This window comes from Sardina pilchardus, chromosome 1 (genome assembly GCF_963854185.1).
Source record: "Sardina pilchardus chromosome 1, fSarPil1.1, whole genome shotgun sequence".
NCBI classification, from domain to species: Eukaryota; Metazoa; Chordata; class Actinopteri; order Clupeiformes; family Clupeidae; genus Sardina; species Sardina pilchardus.
The window spans coordinates 13,120,785-13,135,400 of NC_084994.1; the positions used below are offsets into that span (position 1 = coordinate 13,120,785).

Sequence of the window (14,616 nt, forward strand, 5' to 3'; positions counted from 1 at the left end):
CTGACCCCAACCTCTCTTCATTCTCTCTCTACTTCCTCTCCCCATCCCCCTCTCTCTTTTCCCTCGTCCCATTCCACTCCCCTCCTCCCATTCTCTTCCCTCTTTCATCCCTCACCTGTTTGTTTGTCTTTCACCTCCTCTCTCCCTTTCTGCCCTCTATCTCTGCCCCGTGTCCTCTCTTTCTCTACCTCATCCCTCTCTTACCTCCTTTCTTCCTCCCCCCCCACCCACCCACCCCATTTTCTTCAGGTGTTGTGTAGATGCCTGTGAGCTACACAATACACACAGAAACAATCTCAAACACATTAAACAAACATGTCTCTCCCCCTCCCCCTCCCTTTCTCTCACTTTCTCTCTCTCTCTCTCTCTCTGAGGGGAACAGAAAGGTGACATTTGTCCGACACAAGCATCCATATCCTTCCTGACCACCTAGAGATATTTGACCACTGACATCAGGTGTTGTGTAGAAGGGTCAGTCGGGACACTGCTACTGGTGTCAAGATGCTATTGAAGTATAGATACAGAATGCACAAATCTATACTTCAATAGCAAGTGTTGATATTGCTTTTTTCTGATTTATTTTATATTTTGCCGGTTGCAATTTTTCTAAATTGTAATGTGTGGCTTGTACACTGTATTCTGATACAATATATGATATATCATTCACATCTGAAATAGATATATTGCAATATTTTGTGCATTTTTGTCTTGATTACCTATTTTTAAAAGTCAAAATAAAATAGTGTACACATTGTTTAGGTATTTACTTCACAAGTTTATTTTACATCTCTCCATTCTCACACACACAAACACACCCTCGTGTCATCTGCCTGTCTTCTCATTAGCACCTACTGTACACACACACACACACACACACACACACACACACACACACACACACACACACCCTCAAACACCCACCCTGTGTTCATGATACCCATCTTCTCCTGAAAGCACACACTCAACCACGCTTGGATAGTCCTTCAACCGATCAGACCAACGATCCGGGTGTGAAGCCAGTTTGTGATTGGACCCAGCAAATGTGGACAGGAAGCAGGAAGCAGGATAGATAGATGTGCAGGTTTCCAGCCTGAGTTACGGGGCGAAATTCAAATCGCCGGCAGATCAAGCTGGGTTTACCCAGCCTACTACAACAGCCCGACCACCCATCCTCTTAGACTTCAGATTGCTTGCAGCATACCCTGGCATTATCACAGAGAAATGGTTGTACGTCGGGTTGGAACCTGATTTAGAGATACTTACTTTTCTGTGTCAAAGATGGCAACTTATATTAACAAAAAAATAAATCAATTAATTGAAGCAATAAAAGGGGAAATATACAAGGGTGGTGACTAATTTATATCGGCGCTGCGTGAGTTCTGCCTGTTCTGCATTCAGTTTAGTTTGTTGTCTTCGCAAATGTTTGTTGTCTTCGTAAATGTTTGAGGGAGCAGAATCCAGAATCTGCTGTTCTTCGTTTCCCCCATAGATGGCAGCAGCACATGAAACACTGTCAAACCCGACAGAGGGAAATGGAATCGTTAATGGCTTCTATGACTGAAATCCCAGGCACATCTAGGCCAAACCCTGGGCAGACGGGTTCAGTGAATGTGGAGTGGAACGTGTGCAGGTGGGTGAGTGTGTCAGAGGAGACGCTGTAGAAAGACAGAGTGCCGGCCGGCCAGTCCAGGTACACGCCCACTCTGTTGCAGTCAAACGTAAGGGAAACTTTGGGGGAGGCCTTGCGGTCATAGCTGGCTGTGTAGCTGCGACGATATAACGGGTTGGATGAATCCTGACACAGTAGGCCCCAGGACGTGTCGTTGAGGCCCAGACGACAGTCTCTCTCCTTCATCCCTCGTTTCCTGTACGCCGCTCCTACGTAGACGATGTTGGCCTTCCACTCGGCCTCCCAGTAGCAGCGTCCGGTCAGGCCCTCTCGACACAGCACCTGTTCGGACCTCCTAAACCTGTCCGGGTGGTCGGGATAGTTCTGTTCAGAAACTATCAGCTTCCGCTGGTTCTCGGAGAGAGAAATCTCAGGTTGGGCTGTGTCGGGGTCCAGCGTGAGCTCACAGGCGTCTACACAACAGGGAACAGGGAGGAGTGGAGACAAATAGGGCTTAATCACTTCTGGTTACATTGGTTACACATTAGCCACTGCTTTAACTGAGTTGATTGCAATGACATATGTGGACGTGAGCCACTAAATAAACACTCAATGTTTGTGTGCTTGTGTCTCAGTGCTTACATTTCTTCAGTCCTGACTTCATCCAACGCTCTGCATCATGATCAACACTGTAGGACATGAAGAGGGAACAGGACAAGACATTACTGAGTACACTAGGAAGACATTACAGAGTAGTACAATAGGACAAGGCATCACTGAGTAGACTAGGAAGACATTACATTAGAGCACACTAGGAAGACATTACATTAGAGTACACTAGGAAGACATTACATTAGTACACTAGGAAGACATTACATTAGAGCACACTAGGAAGACATTACATTAGAGTACACTAGGAAGACATTACTTTAGAGTACACTAGGAAGACGTTACATTAGAGTACAGTACACTAGGAAGACATTACTTTAGAGTACACTAGGAAGACATTACATTAGAGTACACTAGGAAGACATTACTTTAGAGCACACTAGGAATACATTATCTTAGAGTACACTAGGAAGACATTACATTAGAGTACAGTACACTAGGAAGACATTACTTTAGAGTACACTAGGAAGACATTACATTAGAGTACACTAGGAAGACATTAATTTAGCGTACACTAGGAAGACATTAATTTAGAGTACACTAGGAAGACATTACATTAGATACACTAGGAAGACATTACTGAGTAGTACAATAGGACAAGACATTACTGAGTAGAGCACTAAAAATAGCAGGTACAGACAGGGATAAATATGTAAGGGATAACGGCCAACGAGGTGACCGGTTTGATGGAAATAATGGCTAGGTGGAGGTCTAGAACTCCGGCGACGTGCGAAGCACGGAGACGGAGTTACCTCCGCCGTGCCATTATTTCCATCGAACCGGTCGACCTCGAAGGCCGTTATCCCGCTTATCTCCCGTTTGTATTCATAACCTGTATATTTAGAACATAGCTTTATTCCACCGTTGCGTCCGTTAACATCGCTAAAACTGTCTTGACTGTGGGACTACTTTCCGCCACATATCAACTTTCTACTTGCAGGACAAAACTGCCGTTACTAGTTCTAAAATGGATGGTTGCTATGGCCAAAGGCCAGTCGTTAGTTCTAAATGGATGGTTGCTACGGCCAAAAGCCAGTCGTTAGTTCTATCTCTCCCGTTGTCAAGCGGCCATATCCCAGGATTCTGATTAACTTTAACTTTGAAAGATCGCTACTTTTATAGCCTACATGGCATCCAACTAGCTACAATCCACCTCCGTCACATGCTACAATGTTACTATGGTTCTGCACGTCTGTATTTCAGCTTGGATGCTACGTGACAGTTCATTTAAACTTCGCAACGAGTTTGGCAAATTAATATTCAAGTGTGTTACGGGAACTACTTCAAAGGTAGCAGGTTATACGAAGTTAATGGCCACCCCATCAGCCAATCAGAGAAGAGAATTCCATTGTAGAGGGAGATGAATACACATATTCACAGAGGGACAAGACATTACAATAGTCGTAATATAACCATTATGGGTGAATAATCCAGTACTGCTACTGCAGCATCTGTGTGTGTGTGTGTGTGTGTGTGTGTGTGAGTGTGTGTGTGTGTGTGTGTGTGTGTGTGTGTGTGTGTGTGTTGCAGTATTCTGGCATAACACTCACTTGAGTGTGTCCAGTTTGCAGTCAGGGTCGTCTTTTCTCTCAGAGAGCAGCTTGACTCCAGCCTCTCCTGGGTGATTGTAGCTCAGGTCCAGCTCTCTCAGGTAGGAGGGGTTTGCACTCAGAGCAGAAGCCAGAAACCCACAGCCTTTCTCAGTCACGCCACAGAAAGACAACCTGCAGGAGAGAAGATGTTACTCTGTCTCTTGCTCACCCTGTGTGTGTGTGTGTGTGTGTGTGTGTGTGTGTGTATGTATATCACTCTGGTGTGTGAGTGTTTGTGTGTGTACCTCAGTATCTCCAGTGTGCATTGAGAGCTCTGTAGTCCAGAGGAGAGCAGCTCCACTCCTGAGTCCTGCAGGTCGTTGTCACTCAGGTCCAGCTCCTTCAGGTGGGATCCATCTGAACTGAGGACTGAAGCCAAAACCCTACAGTGGTCATCCTTCAGAAAGCACTGCTTCAGTCTGGAAACACACAAGGAAAGGAAGAGCAGAAACAAGGGAAAGTAACTGATTGCTGATATGGGTTTTTGAATTCCCCATTAGTATAGTTAATGTGCCATAACACACAGCCACACCTGAGTGTGTTCACTCTGCAGTCTGGACTCCTCAGTGCTGCCGACAGCTGCTCCAGCTCTGACATCAGCAGCCTGTTCTCACTCAGGTCCAGCTCCCCCTGGAAGACCGACGTTAAACACCTCCAGGATGCCTCAGTGAGCTTGGAGGCTGACAGTCTGCAAAGATAAATTTGTGTTGTCCAAATGACACAAGAACAAAATAGACAAGACATTAGTATGGAGATACTAATATGTGGTTAATAACTGTAAAAATAGTAACAAAAGAGGGAGTATATGAGTGGCATGTTCTATGTGTGTGTGTGTGTGTGTGTGTACGTGTTTGTATGCATGGTACATGAGGATTTGTTTAAAAACTGGCAAAGATAACCCCCGAAGAACCATGTCGACATGGTTTCATATAGATTCTTTGTGTGTCTGTGTGTCTCTCTCTCTGTGAGTCTATATGTCTGTGTGTGTGTCTGTGTGTGTGTGTGTGTATGTGTGTGTGTGTGTGTGTGTGTGTGTGTGTGTGTGTACCTCAGTATCTCCAGTGTGCACTGTGGGCTCTGTAGTCCAGAGGAGAGCAGCTCCACTGCAGCTTCCTGCAGGTTGTTGTTTCTCAGGTCCAGCTCCTTCAGACTGGAGGCCGAGGAGCAGAGAATGGAGGCCAAATCCTCACAGTGACTCGAGGAAAGACCGCACTTTCTCAGGCTGTGGGGAGGGACATTGCTCTTAGGAAATACACATTCTAAAACTGATAGTTCTGGTCGTTGATTATGATTGGATGAATCGCGTTCGATGCCACATGTTCGAACACAAACATACACCTTGACCGGATTTTGTTCTGTAGCAATGCGCCAACACAACTTACACAAAGTCAGAGTAGCTGCGTCTCGATGTTGCATGGCAACCATCAGATAGAGGAAATATATTTCTTGGCGGAAGCATGATTATGAGTAGGCTACATTGTTACATTTGTCTTTGCTGTGCCTTTGTTTCATGGAATCTTGCCGAATAGACATAGTGCCAGTTTTATAAAAGCAATAAGCCACTCAAGTTGATTGTGAGAGGGTGAGCTGTTTGGGGCAAACATTGTGATTCTCTGAGTTAGCAAAGAGCAAGTTGCAAGGCTGGTTCTCTGTAGACCGACTGCGGAAAGCCCACAATTCTCCCTATTACATGTTAGTTTGCTATCAAAATGGCACAGAAGCTATTTAGGTAAAAAAAAAAAACCTTACATAGGATGTCTTTATAGGAACGACAAAAATATTACATAGTAAACATGATAAGTGAGTTTAAAAGTGAAATAAAAGGGTTTCTGATAGTAAAGTAAATGCACAGTTAAAAACTCTCACCTCAGTCTCTCGACTTTACAGTGAGGATTCATCAGGCCTGCGGTGAGATCTTTCATGTTTTTAACATTGCAGGAACAGCAACTCACATCCAGATCCGCCAGCCGAGACTCCCTCATGGACTGAAGAGAGGATCCAAGGTTTTCAAACATATTGTTTTCCACACGACTGCAGCCAACAAGACTGCAGGATGTTTAAAACAAGTTATTATATGGCTCTCTAGAATGTTGAGAGAGCTCCCATTCAATTTGAATGGGCCTCCCCAACGTTCTACCGGTGATTAATACCGGTATGTATAATCACCGGTGAAAGTATATAATGACCGCTGTCAATGGCAACGGGTTTTGTGCTTCTAATTCACGTCTTTCATATCAATCCGCAACAAAGCCGTTCGCTGGTTGCAATGGAATTTCATTGAAAGTTACTGTATGTTGCCAGGCAACACCTAACAACTGTCAACTGTGGCGAACTATTTAGGCCCTATTTAGAAGTTAGCGGAAGCCACCAAACGGTAGCCAAGTCATTGCTAAAGACACATTGAGTTAAGTTTCATTTCTCTTTTTGGCAAGTAGCCATATAATAAGCGGGATAATGTATAGAACGCCGGTCATTATCGGAAAATAATTCCCTTCAGGACGAAGCAAAACCCCTCCGCTGCGCGTCGGGGTTCTGTTCATCCTGTCGGGAATTATTTTCCAATAATGACCGGCGTTCTATACATTATCCCTTACATATTTTATAGTCATGCGTCATAAGTTAGAGCTTCAGACAATCAACTAGTTGATACTTGAGATGAAGACTGAGACAATAGATGTTGATTTTTGGGTTGGCATTAGGACATAAGGTTTTGGAAAATAGGTTTTCACATGGGTTTGAAAATAGAATTTAGTACTGATGTGATGGCTAGAGCCGTAGAGGGGGGAGAAGGCTAGAGGGTCACCTGATTCAACGTCAGGTGGATAAAACGTCAGGTGACTAAATCAGGTGACCCTCTAGCCTTCTCCCCCCTCTACGGCTCTACCCATCACACTGAAATTCATTGGTGGCTAATGGTTTGAACTCACTAAGTACCTTGTTCTAAGTCCCGGGTTAAATCAGAAGTGGATGCCATGCTGAGAATAAAGAGTGCTGTGCATACCTTAGCCTCTCCAGCATACAGCTGGGGTTTGTTAGGGAGCCAAAGATAGCCTTCAGTCCTGAGTTGGGCATGGTGCTAGAATCCAGGTACAGCTCCTTGAGGTATGATGATGCTGACTGCAGGACTGAGGCCACCATCTCACAAGACTGCTCATTCAATTTGCAACCTGTAAGACTACAAAAACAGAAGGACTTATAGCATCTTTAAAGGGACACTTTAGAAAACCAGTCATGTTTTTCAATGGTTGTGCATCATTCCCTCAGTTTGCCTTGAGATGAGAGAAATACGGATTTCAATGTTGGACTTTCTGCTTTTACATCATTGAAAGCAGGAAGTCCTACTCATGGGTTTCATTGAAATCCGTATTTCTCCCATCTCAAGGCAAACTGAGGGAATGATGCACGAACATTCAAAAACATGACTGGTTTTCTAAAGATACAAAGCTTAATGCTAATCGGTCAAGTGTCCCTTTAACCACATGCAGTCCATAGACATGGAGTACTTGCTCAAAGGTATGTGTTTGTTGGCTTATTTGCTACTTGCCGAGCTTTTCTGCACCATTCCACAACCGGGACAAGTCTCTGCTGTCCGTCGACTGATGGGTTGTATTTGTCAATGTCAAACTCATACAAAACCTCCTCCGACTTCAGAAGGGCATCTGCTAAGGCTGAACAGTGGGCTGGTGAGAGTTCTGCTTCTGGTAGTTTCTGGTAGGTGATACAACTCTGCAGGTTGTTCTGCAGGGAGCAGTCCTTCATTTCCGAAAGGCAGTTGATGAGGTTGATGAATCGATTAGGGGAGATATTTTTTCCTTCTACACCTTTTAAGTGTTTGATGATTAATTTTAGGCTTTTGGAGTTCTCCTCCCTGTTCTTTGTTAACGGGTGTGTCAGCAGGCCTCCAAGGAGTTTCTGACTGGACTCGAGCGAGATGCCCAGAAGGAAGCGCAAGAAAAGATCCCAGCGTCCGTTTTTGCTCTGCAGAGACTTCTCTACAGCACTCTTCAGCAAGAGGTAGAGGAACACCTTTTTGGGTTTCGCCTTCAGAAAGGTTTTCAGTGCTGCCATGTCCTCATTCATGAAAGAGACAAAAACAAATAAGGCAGCCAGGAACTCCTGAAGGCTCAGATGCACAAAGCAGTAGGATGACTTCAAAACAAACTTGGAGACTTCTCTGAGAATTTCCGTACACAAGCCAGACTGCAGAGAAGCTGTTTCCATGTCACAGGCCTTCAGGGCATCTTCGTCAAACAGTATTGTGCCCTGCTCAAGATTTCTAAAAGCCAGCTCTGCCAATTTTAAGATGGCATCCCGGTTTGCCTCCAGGATGTTCTTTCTCTCTGGTTTCACACCATCATATTTTTGTTTTTTCTTGTCCAGCTGTATGATCAGAAAGTGAATGTACATTTCTGTTAGAGTTGAGGGGATTTCTGCACTGCTATATTGACCCAACATTTCCTGCAGGACAGTTGCTGCCATGTAACAGAAAACTGGGATGTGACACATGATGTAGAGGCTCCGTTTGGTCTTGATGTGACGAATGATTTGTTCAGCTTGATCCTGATCACCAATCTTCTTCCTGAAGTACTCCTCCTTTTGTTTGTTTGTGAACCCACGCACTTCCGTGACGCGGTCAACATACTCACGGGGGATTTGACCAGCGGCTGCAGGACGTGATGTCATCCATACACGGGCGCTACGGAGCAGTTTTCCCTTGACGAGGCTGGTGACCAGCACGTCTAATGTCGTGATATCCGTAACATCACTCACAAAGTCACTCTGGAAGTTCAGTGGAAGTGTGCTTTCATCCAAGCCATCGAGGATGAATACAACCTGTAGGTCATCGTAGAGTGTTTCCCTCAGTGGTTTCAGCTCTGGGTAGAACTTCAGCAGCAGATTGTGAAGACTGATGTCATTTTTGAGCAAGTTCAGCTCCCTGAGAGGTAGCAAAAGGAGCAGGTGGACTTCCTGGTTAGCTTTCTCGTCTGCCCAGTCGAGAATGAACTTCTGCACAGACACCGTCTTTCCGATGCCAGCAATGCCCTTGGTCATTGTGGTCCTGATGCGCCTCTTTTGCCCAGGCAAAGCTTTGAAGATGTCGTTGCAGTCGATGGGCGTGTCATCTGTATTTCTGGACATCTTATTGGTCTGCCACACTTCGTGCTCGCTGTTCACCTCGTTGCTGTCTCCGTGAGTGATGTAGAGCTGTGTGTAGATCTTGTTCAGTGGAGTTTTACTTCCGCTCTGCTGTAGCCCTTCAAATATGCAGTCAAAGTCGTCCAGCATCCTCTCCTTGTGGCTCGCCAAGACTCGTCTCAGCACAGTTTCGGAATCTAAATGGGCTAAAACACATAAACACATTTTTAAGATGGGAATAACTTAAACATCTCGCACAGTGGAACGACTTTTGTCTGGATGTGTCCTGTTAGAATTCCACAGAAAGATTTATTATCAGTAGTGTGTGTGTACTACTGACAATAAATCTTTCTGCAGGAAAAAAAAAACATGAATCACTGCAACAAGTGTACAGTATGTGTTAGAGTGAGTTCGCAAGGGATTAGTATTGTCACCGGACGTCTGTGTTTGGCAAAATACAGTAGGTAATTTGTAATTATACTTTACAAATTACAGACATGGCACATTCGCACGGGACTAATATCTCAGGCATCCTCCGCAATTATCACAAATCACCAGAGGTTCACAGGTAATACTAATCCCGTGCGAATAGGGCTTAAATAAATAAATGGGGAAAAAATGTGCATAGAAACATTGATATGTACAGTATATTGTTCATGTAGCCTACTGTATAGAAGGTATAGCATTTTGTCCAAGGGTCTTGAGGCAGGTATGGAGGTAGGTAGGCAATTTAGGTAGATGCTGTAATAACAGCTGACCTACCTGGACCTTTCGACTCCTCCGTGAAAGTCAGGCTTTGAATGGTACAGTGTGTTATTGTAGGAGCGATGACCCGAGCTCCAGTCTGGGCCGTGATTGTAGCATTTACTACATGCTGCTGGTCATTTCCTGTGTGTTTGTGTGTGTGTTTGTGTGTGTGTGAGAGAGAGAGAGGGAGAGAACAAATAAAATGATGAGGAAGACGTTTAGAATTTGTAAGCATTCTCTATCTTATGCAATATTTTGTCATTTAAAGGTAAAAGTATGTCACACATTTGTTAGGCTAAAACGTTGTCATACACAGCAAACATCACATCACCATCTACTAGCTGCCTATGCCCTGAAAAAACCCTGTGTGGACAGTGCAGGCTCAAAAGACAGCCACAAAAACCACCTGGGCCAACCGATCGAACATCAACAGAAGTGACATTGTCCAGCATCGCTTAGAGTGCTTTTAATGGTTTATGAACAATTTTGGATATAATAATGATGATAATAATAATAATTATTATTATTATTAATAATAACAATATCTCAATAACAAAGTTCAATAAGCAATATGTAGTTGAGGCTGGATAATTCATCATTCTACATGTAGGAGAAACATATACTGTATGGACCGTTACCAAAGCTGAACGTCTGACCTGTGTCTGGACTTTGGTTCTGGGTGGTTCCCCGAACCCAGTTCCACACTCGCCCCCACATCATGTGAGTGAGGGGTCCCAGAGGAGTGACCTGATGCTGAACACAGGGTGGACAGATGGGTACAGGGGACAAGCACAAATAGTAACAATACAAAACATAAAATTAATAGCCTAGAAATAAAATATAAAAACAGAAAACATTATGTTTATTTCTTAGCCTTTCCTTTCGTGAGTTCTAAAGAGCTAGTCCATAGTGCTATAATAATAATAATAATAATAATAATAATAATATTAATAATAATAATAATAATAATAAGAAGAAGAAGAAGAAGAAGAAGAAGAAGAAGAAGAAGAAGAAGAAGAAGAATATTGCAATCCAGCTTCCTGATCCTTTATAAAGTCACCCTTTCTCTCTGTCACTCTCTCCCCCTATTCTGTAACAAAAGCACTCAGGACAGCCCAAGAGGAGGGGGAGAGAGATAGAGTCTCTTAGTCATGATAGTTTGAGGAGGGGGAGAGAGATATACTGTAGTGTACAGCATCTTAGTGATTATAGTTTGAGTGTGTAGTAACTGAAGCAAATATGGAGGAAGTATTGTTTTGACGCTAATTGCAAGACTCCAGCAGCTTGTTGACCGGGTTGTGATCCTCAGACATCATAGATTTCATTTTTATATGACAACCTTTTACAGCAGCCCAAGTCTGATTTTCTAAAAATGGGTAATCTGCCCCCTGGAAGGTTGTGACTTCGCCTCTCATAGCAACGCGGCTCATAGAATTTCGAACGGCGCTGGGTCAAGAACGGGTTTGCTGTCTGTGGAAAACCGGCCTGAAACAAAGAGGGAGGAAAAAGGGAGGCATTTGGCCCTCTCTGAATATCTCTTTTCCTGTCAAGTCTTCCTTTCCAACACACAACAGCCAAACATGTGGTTTCCCTGCACTAAAATGTGTCAGTGACCTGTGACAGCTCCTGATTTAATGACATGACATGCTAAACACAGCACCCGTTTATAATGTCTTCCTTCGGGCTCTCTCTCTCCAAAAACAGAAGTTTACATTCAGTAATTTCTCCCTCCCTCTCTCTCTCTCTCTCTCTCTCTCTCTCTCTCTCTCTCTCTCTCTCTCTCTCTCTCTCTCTCTCTCTCTCTCTCTCTCTCCAAAAACAGAAGTTTACATTATGTCCCCCCCCCCTCTCTCTCTCTCTCTCTCTCTCTCTCTCCAAAAACAGAAGTAAACATTTGGTGCTTCCTCCCCTCCCCCCCCCCCCCCCCCTCTCTCTCTCTCTCTCTCTCTCTCTCTCTCTCTCTCTCTCTCTCTCTCTCTCTCTCTCTCTCTCTCTCTCTCTCTCTCCAAAAACAGAAGTAAACATTCGGTAATTTCTCCCCTCCTCTCTCTTTTTCTCTTCCTCTCAACCTCTCCCTCTCTCTCCAAAAACTGAAGTGTACACGCTGTGAAAAACAGGAAACATACCTCCTCCTCTGGGTCTGGGCCATGGACTGATCTGTGGTAGGTCTGTGGGGTTGTGCAAGCCCTCTAGAGGGAAACAACGCCATTGGCTGAGGCAACGGAGAGCAGCTGTGTCATTGGCTGGTTCCAGTGAGAGAAGCCGCGCCATTGGCTGAGTGGATGTTCAGTCTGGTGGCGGTGAGGTGTTATTTTTCTAGTTTGTCTTGCCTGCTGGCACTGTTCCCAGAAATGTAGCCAGAGGAAGAGAGAAAGAGAGAGAGAGAGAGAGAGAGAGAGAGAGAGAGAGAGAGAGAGAGAGAGAGAGAGAGAAGGTTAGAGAGACAAGGGGAAAATAGTGGGGTAGCTTTATCCAAACATCCTGACAACATACCGTATGTGTAGGAGCCACAACATTTATGTTCAAGTTAGTGTAACGACCCCTGCTGGTGATCTGTTTTTTTTTTTGTTAGGCCTTTGAATTGAAAGGACTGCATAACGTCATTATTTCTGAGATTCTGATATGTTTTCAACCATGACACATGCTCGTATCAGAATCTCAGAAATAACCACGTTATGCACAACGTCTTAAGATGGCTGCAGGCGGCTACATCGAGTCGAATCCCACTACTATCACTAATTATCTGATCTACCTGGCGGCTAATTAGGAAGAGCTGGTTTACTAAATGGTTGGATCAAACACTTGGCAGGACTTTTACTCTCTGAACCTGTGATGTCCGCCTCTGCAACTGACCAGGTCCAGAACTCCACAGGCCACCACCACATAACAAACCCAGGCAACTGACCAGAGGTCAAGAACTCCATAGGACACCACCACATAACGAACCCAGGCAACTGACCCTATGTCCAGAACTTCATAGGACACCACATAACAAACCCAGGCAACTGACCAGAGGTCCAGAATTCCACAGGACACCACCACATAACAAACCCAGGCAACTGACCCTATGTCCAGAACTTCATAGGCCACACATGGGGCACAACCAGAGGCCGAAGCTCAAACTGAAGCATTACAGTAATCTTTTGACTTCAAAGGCAGAAAATGTCTATGGGAATTGCTATGGCCTACTGGTAGTGGAATACCTATGTACCCAGTAACCTGAAAGATGTCGGTTCAATTCCTGGCTTTCACCGTCATGCCCTTGAGAAAGGCACTTAACCCCTAGTTGCTCTGGGGACAATGTAACCCTTGCATGTAATGAGAATGAGTCTTCAATTCATTCACTTTTTTGTAAAACGAATGCACTGCATTGTACAACTAACAGTTTACTAAATGAATCTCATAATGTAGTAAAATGAGTGTATGGTTTAACATAAAACACATTATTGTCATAGCCTACACATAATTAAATATCTCGCAATGAAACCTCTGAGTTTCTGTCGATTTGAGAACACCACATCTTGCCAGTGGCAGTGTTGCCAAATCCACTTGTTATAAGCGACGTTGGGCTTGTGTTTTTGGGCTTGTGTCGCTTGAATATAGTTGCGAGTTGCGGGGTTTTTGGCCTTGATTTTGTTCGGTAGCTTCTTTTGGGCTTTCTCCGTAGCTGCTGCCTCTCCCTTGCTTTTACCCATTAGGACCTGTGTGAAATTCAGAACTTTCTCTTTGCCAAGCCTGGGGTGCGTTTCCCGATAACGATGGATAGACACTCTTACGAGGGTTTTCTACGATTCATCTTAAGATCGATCGTTAGGATTTGCCGACTGTTTCCCGAACATGCTCGTAGCGTGAACGCGCGTCCACTGCTCTTACGATGCTCTTAAGGGAGCTGTCCACGATAAAAGTTCTGAAATATCCCCTAATTTGATGGTATGTCAGGTGACTGCACGTCATAGCTAAGCGCACCGTCTGAACTTCGGATCTATACATTAATTAACATCAATACGAAAATAGAAAACCTTTGACATCTGCATGTAAGCATTCCAATTAGCCTAGGCCATATACCACACGCATACATACTTTTGTATTATTTAACATTAGATTGTTGCCCCGTTTTTATGTTTGTTGGAAGATATGTAGCCTATATTAGGCTTCGGCTAGCTTACTCCTACATCGTTTATGCGAGTTCTTTGCTAACCTACTTGTGAGAGCACGGTGTGCTGCCTGTGCAATAATGTTTCGTGTCACTTAAGCAGATGTTTGAATAAAGAGGTTGATAAGAAAATGAGGAAATGTGTAGGCTTAAATAACATAGCCTATAGGCTTAGATTTTGACGCAGAACAGACTATTGTCACATATTCCTTTCTCTGTTTTTACCTCATAAGCCTAATAAAAAATAAAAGGCTACACAAAAAGATAATGGCAAACTTTTCTGGCAACGTCTCCTTTCATAACTTGTAGGCTATTCTTGTCCGGTTTTAATAACATTATGTCCATTGAATGAATGCTATTTTGCACGCTAAAATCTGAATCATCACAAGTAAATTTACAATAAAGAATGGCAACGTAAGTTGGATCATTATATTCTTAGTTGTAGGCCTAATCCCCCTGCATATCCTGCTGGTGACTCCACTGAGGCATAGCGTTACGACGCTCTTAGGCAGTAACGAGAACTCTGGATCACTCGTAGATCTACGAGTGTTTTCACGATGCTCTTAAGCTACGATGGTTTCGGGAAACAGTCGGCAAATCTTAAGACGGTCGTAAGAGGGACTTTACGATCATCGTAGGCTTACGATGCTTTCGGGAAACGCACCCCTGGTCTGCTTAATCCTCTGACTGCTTCTGAATGCTTCTTTTTC

At 44.1% G+C, this 14,616-nt stretch overlaps 1 protein-coding gene across 1 annotated transcript; it reads right to left on the bottom strand.

Annotated features, from left to right (window-relative positions):
- Window positions 1-782: 782 nt before the first annotated feature.
- Window positions 783-13,448, bottom strand: LOC134076478 (NACHT, LRR and PYD domains-containing protein 12-like). The gene is made up of 14 exons (XM_062531562.1): window positions 13,241-13,448; window positions 12,607-12,830; window positions 11,880-11,942; window positions 10,410-10,506; window positions 9,769-9,894; window positions 7,415-9,212; window positions 6,872-7,045; window positions 5,737-5,916; window positions 4,919-5,092; window positions 4,403-4,558; window positions 4,116-4,289; window positions 3,829-4,002; window positions 2,252-2,298; window positions 783-2,082 (listed from the first exon to the last, which is right to left on the bottom strand). Exons 1-14 carry the CDS (start codon window positions 13,446-13,448, stop codon window positions 1,514-1,516), a joined length of 4,164 nt encoding a protein of 1,387 aa, XP_062387546.1. The 3' UTR covers window positions 783-1,513.
- Between the last annotated feature and the right edge of the window lie 1,168 nt (window positions 13,449-14,616).